Here is a 12,534-nt window from a genome sequence, read left to right as displayed (position 1 = left end):
AGCGTATACTGTGGAGATTGCACTCACCTGGCAGAGAAATTCCTCTTTATCCTTTGAGTTCCCGAGCTCAGATTCAGGATGCAGCTCCTGCTCAGTGGTTGAGATGAAAGCCCGTGATGGAGCATCCCTGCCCCAGGCCTGAGCTCCTCTCCCCGCACACAGGCTGTGCAGAGCTCTGACTTGGAGCATAAAGTGCTTTGCTCCACCATCCCCTTTGTTTGCAGAACGAGGCTAGAATTCCCTCCCGGCTCACTGCACTCTCCGCTTCGCTATTATTTTGTCCAACTGAGGCAGGAGACTCTCCTGCAGCGGCTGGCCGCTGCGCAGGCGACGCTTACAGATCGAACGTTGTCAGCACCCCTCCAGGGGATGGTTGTCCTACACATTCTTCCTTTTGCCATTTAAAGCAACAATGCAAGCGCCCTACCTGAGAGGGAAGAGCAATCCCATTTGTTCTAGAGAAAGAAAGGATTTGTCATCATCTGAAAACATTTATTAAGCACATGTTGTTGGCAGAGCGCTGGGTGGTTCGGAGATGGCTCGGCGCCCAGGCGTTGAATGCAGGCCGTGAATGAACGAACGTCCTCCGTTCAGGTCCCGAGTCCGGGACGGGTGCGCCCCAGCTGCTCCAGCAGCAGCCGCTTTCATCTTGGTGTGGAGTCGGCCGCATCACGGCCCCTCCCGGGGAAGGTGGACCCCTGTCCCCCTGGAAACTGATCCCTGTTCAAGTTTGGCTAAGGTTCTCCTCACACAGTTGGCTGGATGCCTGTGCAGGAAACCCCGAAATAAGAGAAAGATGGCAAGTTCTAAAAGAAGACATTTCAACGAATAAATTAACTCTTTTTATTGCAAACTGGAAAAACAGTAGCTACTTCTATTTTTCCCTCTCTGTTGCCTAGCAACATGGCCAGGAAAATTACTTGGCTGTCCCCTCAAACACACACACACACACACACACACACACACACACTTCCTACCTAGTTTTAAAATATAGGAACATAAGTTTTTTTTTAAAGGACTATTGAGACATTTGATCGCTTTCTTCACAAATAAGAAAATCTATATTTTCATTTATATTAATTATGATAATCAGATCAGCTTTTCCCCTTCCCCTAAAATCATATTTTTATGTCATCTATTTTTGGTAGAATAGTTATACCCAGTAAAAGTGTGCATGCCTGCAAGTTTTCTTTATAAAAGTATTTGTGGAGATGTACCAAGCAACCTCCCTGTTTTTATAGAAAAGTTGTTTCAATCGCTGTCTAGAAATAGCTGAGTGGTCACAGAGGCTGATCATGGAGGATCTTTTCCATGAAAGGACTTTTCCGGGTCCCCTTGTTTGGATATGTCGGAAGGAGACGTGCTGTGTAGGTTGGGTGAGGCTCCCAGTTATCCTCCCCCACGGCCGACTTTTGTAGAATCTCCCATCACTCAGTGAGGAGTGGGTGGTACCCAACAGGAGAGAAGCCAGGATTCTAGACCCTGTGGTTCTGAGCTGGTTGCCTGGCGACCAACAGAGCCTCAAGGCAGCAAGGGGTGGGGGGTGGGAACGGAGGTGATAGGTGAGGGTGTGGGGAACTGGAGAAGAGTATGAGGAAGGGGAGTGGATCGAGTTTGCGTTCTTTCTGTCTTTCCAACATAAACTTTGAAAAGGCAATGAGATGCCACTGGGTTTACGCGTCGTGCAAACACGGCACTTGAGTGGCTGCTCTGGGACCAGGATTTGCGGAATGCCAGCTGGGGTCCTAAGAAATGGGTTTGTGAGGCGAGCACATTCCTCTGCTACCCAGCATGGGAGGGTGATGTCCAAGGAAGAACAGCCCAGACACAGAGAGGCGGAGTTGGCCTTGGCAGACCTCAGGGGCTGTGAACTCCACTGGCCATAAAAGCGAAAGCTCACGAGCAGATCAAGTCAATAAGGCAAAATAAGCACCCTTTTGGCTATGTAGCTGTTTTCTCAATTCTTATCTTCCCTCTTATCCCACTGTGGCGACGCGGAAAGGGGTAGTGACGGTAGACACCGAGTGTGTTCCTTCAGTGTTGCTCAGCTCCTAAGCCACGGGGCGCCTGGAAAGCCAAGTAAACAAATCTGTGCGCCCTTCGTCTTTCAGGACCTGTGCCGCGCCCCCTCTCCGGACGGTTTGGAGTCAGTGGGAGACTCAGTGTAAAAGAGGCTGCTGCAATGTGTATGGTTTGTGACGGGGAAGGTCTCCCGTTTCCTGAGCAAACGTCTAACAACCAGGCACACAAAAGAGTTTTGCATACTTTGAAGTTACGAAGCCCAAATCATTTAAAAGTAAATATACAGGCCTTTTATATTGGTGACATTAATCCTGGAAGGAGTTTTTCCTTTGATAGCTCCTCTGTTGTTTGATTGGCGAAGCCCGAACCCCCACTGGCTGAGGTGTCCCTGTGAGGCCTGGCCCCCGGGGCGCTTCGCAGGTGGACCCAGTGACAGATAAGAGCGTGCTGACGATGGGCAGCCCCGGACTCATCTTTGCTGTAGCTGGGGCTTTCGTTTCAATCATGAGCAGACGTGTGGATACTGTTTTTCTGTGTTTCGGTCCAGTAGAGCACAATGGCCCCGAAACACATTCTTTTCTTCAAGTTAAATTCTTTCTAAAATTTGGATTGCTGATTTTTAAAGGTGCTTTTATTGCCAAATAGTTAAAATACTCCAGTAGATTGTTTCCTTCCTAGTCAGTAGACAAAGCGATTTCTCATTTTGTGGGTTAGTAGAATGGAGGAAAACCACCCACGCCAAGGAGACATCTCATGAAGATATTTTAACGTTAGGGATTAGAAAATTGCCTTGTTTTTGTCGTCGAGCAAATTTAATTTAAAATTTTTTTATTGGAAACAGCTTAAATATAGCTCACACTAAATACTGACACGAAGAACTACAAATTATGTCATTCCTCTCACAGCCAAGCATGTCGTTTTTCAAACAGGCCAAGCCTGAAGCCAGGAAACTTTGTTTTACACATAGGCCTGAAAAACACTGTGCCTGGACGTCTTCCAAAAAATCAGTTTGAAAAGCAACATTCTTTTCAATGGTACTGTGCAAAGCAGGCCCAGAATATCTGGACCCCCGTTCCAATACACCCTGGAGCTTGCTGGTGTTTCGGAAATTTTCATATGCAAAACTCCTTTTGTGTTAAACCAAGTCTATGATTATAACCCATTGTTAATATTAACACACTAATTCTGCTCTTCTAGTCCTCGCTTTGCTTAAACATGAAATAATTGTTTTGAAACCCGAGTGTCCACTGAACTGAATGGGTGCGGTCTGTTGTGTTTAAGCCGCGTCCTAGCGATCACTTAGTTCTACTAGTGCAAACACTAACCGTGTAAGGCTGGGGAAGCATGGTTTTGATATTCTGCAGGCTGCTGTATCTCAGTAGGTGAAAAATTAAAAATGTATGATGCCATTTGCAGGCTTTTACTTGAGTTTTTTCCAAATTTCACTTGAAAAATGAATTTTAAAACAAAACATTTGATTCAAGACGGAGAGCAATTCAGCCGTCATATACCGTTTTAAATGTTAGCAATTGAACTTCTTGATAAATTGCTCAGCGATCACATTATACCATCTGGTTTATACTTACATATGTTACCTTCTCACTTTCCAAGTGAGTCAAATATTTCAACCAAAAGAAGAAGGCAAAAAAAAAAGTCCAGACAATCCAACAGCATTTGAAAACTTCGCCTTATAATAATTAGTGCCCCATTACCCTGTCTGCTGGAGAGAAAGACACTTCTCTGGCAGGTTATTCGAGAACCGCCAGCTGAACCATTCCATCTTGAAAGAGCGGTTCAGCATAATACCTGTCCCAGACTTCAGTGTCAAGGCTGTTTCCAATAGAAGGGAACAGAGACTCCTGCTGAGATCAAAAGGCTGCTTTGTTTTAGCTGAAACAGTAAACATCTGGGAAGGCGCCCATGCTGGTGTCTGCCCGAGTTACGTCTCTGTAAAACGCATTACTTAATATAGTTGAGTCCATAAAGATTAGGACGCGTCTGCCTGAACGGCCCAAAATGCAGAGAAAGCAGTGGAACAGCAAACCTAAATCCGGCGGGGCTGGATGCTCCAGAACAAAACTGAATTCCAATAATGTCAACTTCCCGGCACTGTCGCCATCAGGGGTAAACACTGCTGAGACAGGTCCCGGAAATGCCATTTGTTCTGGGTAAGTGGCGGGCAGGACCCGTGGCGATGAAGTCCATGGCTTTGGTTAGACACGGCAAAGGAAAACAACTGGACTTGGACTAATTGGCATAGATATAATGGCCAACTTGCCATCCAGGGGCTCCAAGGGAAGGCTGGTCCACAGCATGTCATCTTTTTGGCATGTGACTTTTATTAAAGGACTGTTCAGGGGCAATATATATCATGTGCTTTTTGAAACCGGAATCCCTCGGAGATTGAAACAGCACACCACTCACAGACTTTGAGGTCTCTTTCTGTGCAGAATGTATTCCATTATACTTCAGCAAGAAAAAGAAAAACCCTTAGCAACAAGCCGGAGTTTTCAGTTTACTAGTGGAACCAAATTGATGATTTACAGGCAGTTAAAATGTACTTACTTACAGAATTCTTTAAAAAAAGAGAGACACTGAATTTTAAAATTGTTCTACTGAGCCGGAGAGAACTCCAGCAAAAAAACATGCATTTTCGCCCTTATGATAACCCTTAAGCGTGCTGAAGGAACTCTGCTGTAGTCCAAAGTTCGACAGGTTTTCATTTGCATTCCCTTTTTCCCCCTTGGACATCATGGCAAAAGATATAATAAATATTTCCCTGCTTTCTGCATTTTAGAAATGCAGATACATCCAGTGTGAAGTTCCGTGTGCATGCAGAGGCCTGGCTCTGAAGGCCGCGTGGTCCATCCCTTCTTAGCTTCGCTCAGTTAAGAGGGAGGGGGTGCTTTTAAAACGTGTCAGGTCCTCCTGCCTGTACACACCCCTGTGTTTATATATCGGCTCCTCGAAATACTAACAAGTCAAATCAGACTTTTCTAAAAGCATTGCGAACCCACACTCACGCGCTGTAACCCCGGAGGGGTGTTTTGGTTGTGGCCACTGAAGATTTACACGTGATTGGGCCCTTTTTCCCTTTTAAATTTAAAAATGAGGAGGTCTAAAAGCCACATGTCTTAATACAAACGAATAAAGATGGAGAATAATACTTCCGAAAAGTAATTCCAGGCATTGTAGCTATTGGACTGCTCAATTGCTCTGGGCGGCCGTATGTCTGCACAGGTGTGCTTCTGTGCGTTTGCAGGCCTCAGTGTGTGCGTGGGTGTGCTTGTATTTGTGTATGTGGCTGGGCCTTCAGCAGTGAAGTGTGGTATTTGTGACCCAGCCTTAGAAGTTACTGGCTATTGTGGAATTATGTGTAAAACCTTCATGCCATGTGTTGTTACCTGTGGCAAATGAGTCAGGGCATGTTCAGGTTCGAAAGTAGGTTGCTGAGCTTGTGTGGCAAAACAGTTCCAAATAGTCCTGATTCCTTTAAAAATTGAAATCTAGATACCCATAAAAAGTAATAGAAATTTAGACAAATCCAATATTTGCTGACTGTTAAATGCGAGCACACATTAATATGTATATTGTCTTGAAAGTCAATTATTAAAATGAATACTCTCACAGACTTTCTCCAATGTGTGCGTATCGATCCATGCGCCGATTGGCAACCAGTATCCCCTGCAGAGTGCAATTCCGGTCTACAGATCGGTGAGTAGCTGGGTGTCCCCCTGAAACATGAATAGGAGAGAATCCAAACGATACTTGACCCGCAGTCTAACCACAGAGCCAGATAGCCTGTAAGGCGGTTTGTCTGTTCTTTCAAAATGCTCTTCTGAACTGTTGCGTGTGTTTAGTAGTGACCTTCCTGTCCTTGTCCTATGTGTGTGTGTGTCCGTGTAAACAGACACACACATGAAAATGTAACTCGAGTGGACTTACTGCGTACGCACACACACGCCTGCCCGTGTGGGCCCGTGCTGGCCTTACTAGCATCTCTGACCGGATGCGTTGGTGATGACTGTATTTGACGAGATGTCCCACAGAAGCGTAGTGTGAAAAGTAGAGCTGTGTTTCATTCAGCAAACCCGTTGCCCGACGTGGTTTGTTATCCCACCCGCAAAAAGACATTTGTGATGTTGTGCCTGTAAAGCATGTGGAAAAGACAGGAGATCGGAGGCCCTAGCTGTAATTTTAAGGGTGCATGATATGTAGCGTCTTTAAAATATGGTTCATTTTAGTAATGATGGATAAATTCCAAGGTAGTGTAAGCGATGCATGTGATACATGAGTGTTTGTATTATAAAAGGCCACCAAGTGTCTTTGAAGCCCAGGTAGTAGGCGTCCGAAAGACCGTAGGCAAAGAACTACGAAGTTCATTATTTTGTGGTCTGTGTTTTCAGTTCATACTCATCGACGACAAAGAACTGAGTTTCTTTCTTTTAAGGACATTTTATTTCAAAATGCATCGTGAATGTTGTAAATTTGGATCACATTTTTATAAAACGGTCGCTTACAGTTTGACTTGCTTGGATGTGTATTCTCTTCTAAAGAGCACTGATTTGGTGTTAACATGTTTTAAAAATCCGTCTGTGGAGGCCACCCGCAGAGTCTGACGGAGCTAACTGATGAACCGTCCCAACGACCCTCCGGTTGTGACCCTGCCCTGCCTTCGCGCTGTGCTTCCCCTGTACACGCTGTACCTTGTGTTGCTCCTCTCCAAGTTAACCTGTGACACCGCCTTAGCACCACTCCACAATAAACGGGAAAAACCACCTGCGTTGTTCAGTGAGTTTCTTTCAGAGAACTCGATAAGTGGACTTGGAGATTGAAACGGCTGTGTGGGGGAAGGATCACTTTCAAAATCGTATGTGTGGTGTCGCCCCCAAGAGGGATGCCTGGGTCACTGCAGACGGCAGCACAGGACGTCGGAAGTGAGCGGCACCAGCAGCCACGGCAAAATAAGAAGTCTGTCTGAGGAAGAGCTCTGCCTCGGCTGGTGACGCCGAAGCCAATAACGCACCTTCCTCTCTGGGCTGCTTTCAGGGTGAGTTTGCCGGCCATTGGCAACTGGTCGAAAAGGAAACATTCACATATGTTTTGAAAAATCCGAGCTGCCTATGGGTTTGAAGACATTTTTCTAGGGTCATCTAATAAGCAGGTGCAGGGGGCAGAATGTACGTGTGTGTGTACGTACGCGTGTGTACGCAGATTCTTCCAAAAGCACCGAATAAGTACATAAGATAAATAAATATGTAAGGAAATCCATAATGATGATAATAAAATATCGGACCGCCCAACTTAAGTTTAGAACAAAAGTCCATGATCTGCTTCATTCATAGTATGGTATAAGGGAGAAAATAAAATTCTACTGGCCTATTGGAAAAAAATATTTTATGTTAAAATTATTATAGAAGTCCAAAATTCTGGTTGTAAATCTCCTGTTTGTACCAGGTGCATTTTAACCTTAAAATTACAGTTTACTTTCATTGGTTCTCCTCGTCATTTCCTTGACAACCTGAATGTCATCTATAATGGCATTCAGCAATAACGATGCCAGAGGAAAGGACGTTTACAAATGTATGACTCCCAAATGTGCTTACGGCTCCCTGGTGTGACAGAGTTAAGGTGGGACACAGCAGGTGCCTGGGAGAGGGGCGGGCTCCCTTCAGCCCAGGCTGTGAGCCCCGTTGGAGGAGGGGTCCTTTTTACGGAGTAGGAATAAGCTAGATGCCTTCCCGGGCCCCTTCCAGCGTGGTCGAGCTGTGACTTCGTGAAGAGTAACTCATTTGCGGACACTTTGCTGTCCCCCACCCCCACCCTACTGCACCACCATACCAGTCCCTTCGAGACCAAGGGTTCAGGGTCCGAGCTTACAGAATGGGGCCTGAACACAGGGACCTGACCGCAGGCCTGCAGACCGGCTTCCTGGTGCCACAAAGTTGGAGCTAAACGCGTTGAGTTTTGAGGTCGTAGCTCCCAGGGTTTCGCTAAAATAGATTTAATACCAATATTCCCGTTCTCATGTTCTCTTTCCCTAAGGAACCTCACTTCATGAATAGTGGTTCTTCAGTGTTATAAAAACTTGGAGCAAATCTTTATGACAACATTTTACATCTTTTAGCATTTACTCTTAGTTGTGCACATGATTGCTTATATCATAGACTTTATTTAGGCTCAACCTGCTACGAAGAAGGCAGACAAAGCAGTTTGGAAAAAGGAGTCGTCTTTCTGTGTCGTCTTTCACATACTGAGGCCTTAGTGGTCGCTGCAGGTGGACGTCACCAACTTACTGTTCTGTACCCAATTGGCAAGTCAACACATGTGTGGTGTTCTGATGTCCGCGTACCGTTCCCCGGGTTCAAGCTCTGTGCACCAAGATTGTGATTTTATTTTGTTACATGAGGTCACCTTGAAAGAGTCAAATCAGGTCAACAGTAAGACAACTGTTTGCATCTGTTAAATATTTATTGGTTGAGTTTCCTTTATAAAGTTGACCGGGTTGATTTCTTAACGGGTTTTTTTTTTTACAATTTTTCAAATTAACATCGACAAAATAATAACTGTATACCAGCGATTTTCAACCAGTGTGCGCAAGAATTTTTAAAACACGCAGTACCTGACTATTTAGCCAGGGGCACTGACCTCTATTTCCTTAGACTGTTAGATAAAAAAAAAAAAAAGACGTCCAATGGGAACGCCCTGTCTTGAACCGTAAATATATGTCATGTAATAGAGTTACATCTGATTGGTCACGTCACATAATAAGGTTGCATCTGATTGGTTACTTCTTGGTACCAGAAAGCCTTATATACAAGGACAGGCACCTTAATTTTTAAAAAGTCACTTTGGGGCAAAAACATGTAGGTTATTATTATTGTAAAGCAAAATTATACCTAATTTTTGTCACATTGGCAAAAAGTGCATTTTTGGTGTGCCACCGAATTTTAGAAGTTAGTTGATGTGTGCTGTGAGGGGAACACGATTGAGCAGCCAAAGCTAAAGTGATCTGGTGGGATTGTCCTGCCTTGGTTCGGTCAATGGGATTAATCAGGACTTTCTGAGATCTTTATTCAGGGTGGGCCCCAGGTCAGCGACACCCCTGAAACAAATGGCAGGGGTTACTTACACAATTCATATTTAAAACGAACTGCTTCTTACCACACAGCCGGCAGACACATCTTGGAGAATGTGGTCAGAGCTGTTCCGTCAGCTCTCTCCCTTCACGCAGGGCCGCGAGCTCCCCATCTGTTCCACGATCCCGGTTACGTGGCTGCACTGGGGGTGAGTTCTGACTCAGGGCGGTGCTCTCCCGGAGGTGCGCCATCCAAGCGTCCCGGTGCCGGCAGCCTCCCCACCTGGCTCCCACGACGTGTGCTTGGAGGTGATGACATTTTGTGAATGTCACCATATCGTGTGGAGCCGCTAATTGCATTAAATTCTAAAATAACTGTGCATTTTGTACTGTGCACCCAGATGCCTTGGAATCAGCAAACCGATCGAAGAAAACACAAAATCTTACCCTCCTGTGTACGACAAAATCGTGTATCTGCTCAGGAAAAATCGGACGAGTGCATGGGTTTCACTTTCATAAGCGTGCAAAAATAGAAGTGGGCTCTTCAGCTGCTGTTGGTCGTAAGTAAAAGGCTGACTCAGCTTAGTGGGTTAATTCTAAAGAACTAGATCATACACATTTTTCCTTTACTGTTTTCGAAATCCTTCCATCAGACTTACAGACAATAACCAAAATGCGCCAGCACCAGGGATACTGAGGGTAGTCAGAGCACACACAAGGAGCCACACTGCTCACTAGATGACTTCGACGGGCAGAGAATGCAAACACGTGAGGGCCCCCTCCCCCTCCCTCCCCCCCGGAAAGAAAGCTCTCCTGTCCTGCCTGCTCTGTGCCGGCCCAGGAGCACCTGGGATGTCGAACTTGTTTTGAGCACCAGCTGTAACAAGATTGGCAACTGGAGCCCACAGGAGGGCACTCCCGGGGGGGGGGGGGGGTTGATGTCACACAGCGATGACAACAACAACCGGGACTATTCAGGTTGAAAATGAGAAGATGCAGAAGGGCCCAGGAGCCTTGTCGGCATGCCTGGCGCAGGGCCGCTCCCGAGGTGGGAGCGGGGACCAGGCCGTGGACGATGCAGGGCAGCGTCCTGTCAGCGTCACCTGCAGGGGAACTCTCTTGGCCTCACGTTAACAGCGGAAGGGCTGCCCCGGGCTGCACTGGGTCCGGTGCTGGAGGTCCCCAGGCGGGAGTCTGACGAGGACCTAGCTGGGATGCTTGTCCTGGGCATCGGTTTCTGCAGGGAAGTCGGGTGGAACAGGCCATGTATAAGGTCCATCCCGGTGCCTGTAGTTCTTTGAACCCACGAATGGGCCTTGTCTTAGGAAAGTATTTCTATAAAATGTTAACTGCCTTGCTTCTTTGGGGGAAAAGAAGCGATAACACCAGTAGGAATCTAGTACCTGTATTTTACTCTGTCGGAGCACAATAAGTAAGAAGAGCACTATTAATTTTCAGAGTAGCCTATTTGTAACTAAACTAAGTCTCTCTCTTAAAACTGTCCGTCCTCCGTCAGTCTCAGGCAGCATGGAATTCAATACGGCTTGGGGAGCGTTTTCCAACACCCAAGCTGAAAGTTGAAAACAAGTGATTTTAAACATAAGCAGACCTGTTTTACCCCCTTTCGTGTTTTCAAAGAGTTTAAACTCCTTGAGGATTTCTGTTCCTAAGGTGGAGAAAGCACGGCTGGCCCTGGGCCAAGCGCTCGGACACCTGACGTCTGGGGGCGCTGTTGGCCCATTAGCTGCGAGGGCAGTTCCATGAGTCATAGCCAGCAAGTTTCTGAACATTACGGTTTAAAAGATGTTTTTATATACTTCAGGTCAGAGGTCTGTGTTGGGCAGCTGATGTTCTTATTAAAAGAACAAGTGGTTGGAGTTGCGTACAGAAACCGTGGCCACCTGTGCTGCCAATCTGTTAATTCTGGTGCCCGATGAAAGAATGTATCTTTGTGTTCTAAAATCTAAACCACCACGTGGCACAGCAGCCCCTGCCCCCCCAAACCACAGCCTGCCTACATCAGTTCACCCCACTGGTGACGCTGTGGGAAGAAAGCCAAGGAGGGGACACCTGGAAGAGGAGACCCCCGTTTCAGAAAGCATGTCCCTGCTTTCCTGTTTGGAAGACCGCAGCGGAGGCAATGAGGCGGGGGATCGAAGATCTCGCCATTCTGGAAAACACACACCTTCCCCTCAAATGTGGTAACGTTACCATTTATTTTTTTTCCAGGCACCAGCAGCAAAAAAAAATCTGTCTTGCTTCCGAGCAGGGGTTAGAGGTTCCTGCAGTCGCAATACCGGTGACAGAGCGGGCTGTGACTGCGTAGCGTCCCACCAAGAGCTCTGAATTCCGCTTTCTGGCCTGACATGGGGCCAATGCCTGCTGCTGGGTCACAAAGCGGGGCTGGAGGAAAGCGCTCCAGTCCCCAGGCTGGTTAGCAGTGGCTTCTACTGGCGCTGGGACGTGAAGGGCACACCGCAGGGACCGTGTGCCATTGGAGGGTTACTAAAGGAACCTCAGAACCTCTAGAACGTCCTGGAAGGAAGCAGATGTGTCACTGCTGGCAACTGAGCTTCTGCCCCAATTGTGTCACCTGTGAGCTTGGACATGCTCAGCTTAGCCTCGCCCAGGAAAATGGTTGGTGGCCGTGGACGCCGATAGCCCCGTGGGGATTTAGGTAGTGTTTCCCCCATTACAGTGATCTTCGCTGAAGATGAAAATCTGCAAGCTACTGCAGGTCATGATGAAATCACATAAAACTTCTCTTCCCTCCCACTTCGGCCAGGTTGGCTGGAGTGGGGAGTTGGTGGAGGGGAGACAGGTAAGCAGCGGAAAAATAGGTCAGCGGTGCTTCTCGCCACCCCGTCGCTGTTAGTCTGTCAGGAGGTGCTCTTTCCCTTCTCTGCCTCGCAGACAGCCGCCCCGAGCCGACACGGCCCCCTCACTGCCTCCGGCTCCCATCGGGCCAACCACGTGGGTAAAGCAGGGAAACAGAAGGAAGATCTTTTAGGACAAGCTGCGTTTGCTATTTAGAAATAGCACTGCAATGTGCAAATGGGTTTTTCTGGGGACAGATGCAGAGACGGGCATGTTGGTTGTTGCCTTCTGCCCCGTGGCTGATCAGAACGTTAAATACCGGTTGTTGCCTCCTCTGGGCTTTCGGACGGAGTGGTCACCCTGTTCGCCCTCATGGGTCTTGGGTCACAGTCCCCCCAGATACAAGGAATCACCAGGCAAAGGCTTTTATTCCCGCGGTGGCCTTGGGCTTTTGTGTGTGACATTTAACACATCGACCCCGCGCCGAGGGCCTGTGTCTTCATCGCAAAGCGGGTACTGAACAAACCCACTCTTGAAGCTTTCTCCAGGGATGTGGTGAGGCTGGATAATTTTTTTTAGGCTATGTCTAAAACCAAACTGAAGAGGAAATCTTTCTG

General features: G+C 47.1%; 1 protein-coding gene across 4 annotated transcripts in view; it reads left to right on the top strand.

Moving 5' to 3' along the window:
* The window catches only part of DCLK1 (doublecortin like kinase 1), a 246,453-nt gene that overhangs the window by 175,751 nt on the left and 58,168 nt on the right, over positions 1-12,534 (top strand). Inside the window, exon 7 of one of the 4 annotated variants that reach the window (XM_053916498.1) lies at positions 2,112-7,203. The exons of the other annotated variants lie outside the window; for them this stretch is intronic. Within the exon in view, the coding sequence (XP_053772473.1) occupies positions 2,112-2,168 (57 nt within the window). The 3' untranslated portion in view covers positions 2,169-7,203. Of the gene's footprint in view, positions 1-2,111; positions 7,204-12,534 lie in introns of those variants that run through there. 4 annotated transcript variants of the gene reach the window in all.

The sequence above is a fragment of the Desmodus rotundus genome, chromosome 13 (assembly GCF_022682495.2).
Source record: "Desmodus rotundus isolate HL8 chromosome 13, HLdesRot8A.1, whole genome shotgun sequence".
Lineage (NCBI taxonomy): Eukaryota > Metazoa > Chordata > Mammalia > Chiroptera > Phyllostomidae > Desmodus > Desmodus rotundus.
The sequence above is the reverse complement of the archived record's forward strand: the minus strand, read 5'-3'. Positions and strand labels throughout refer to the sequence as shown.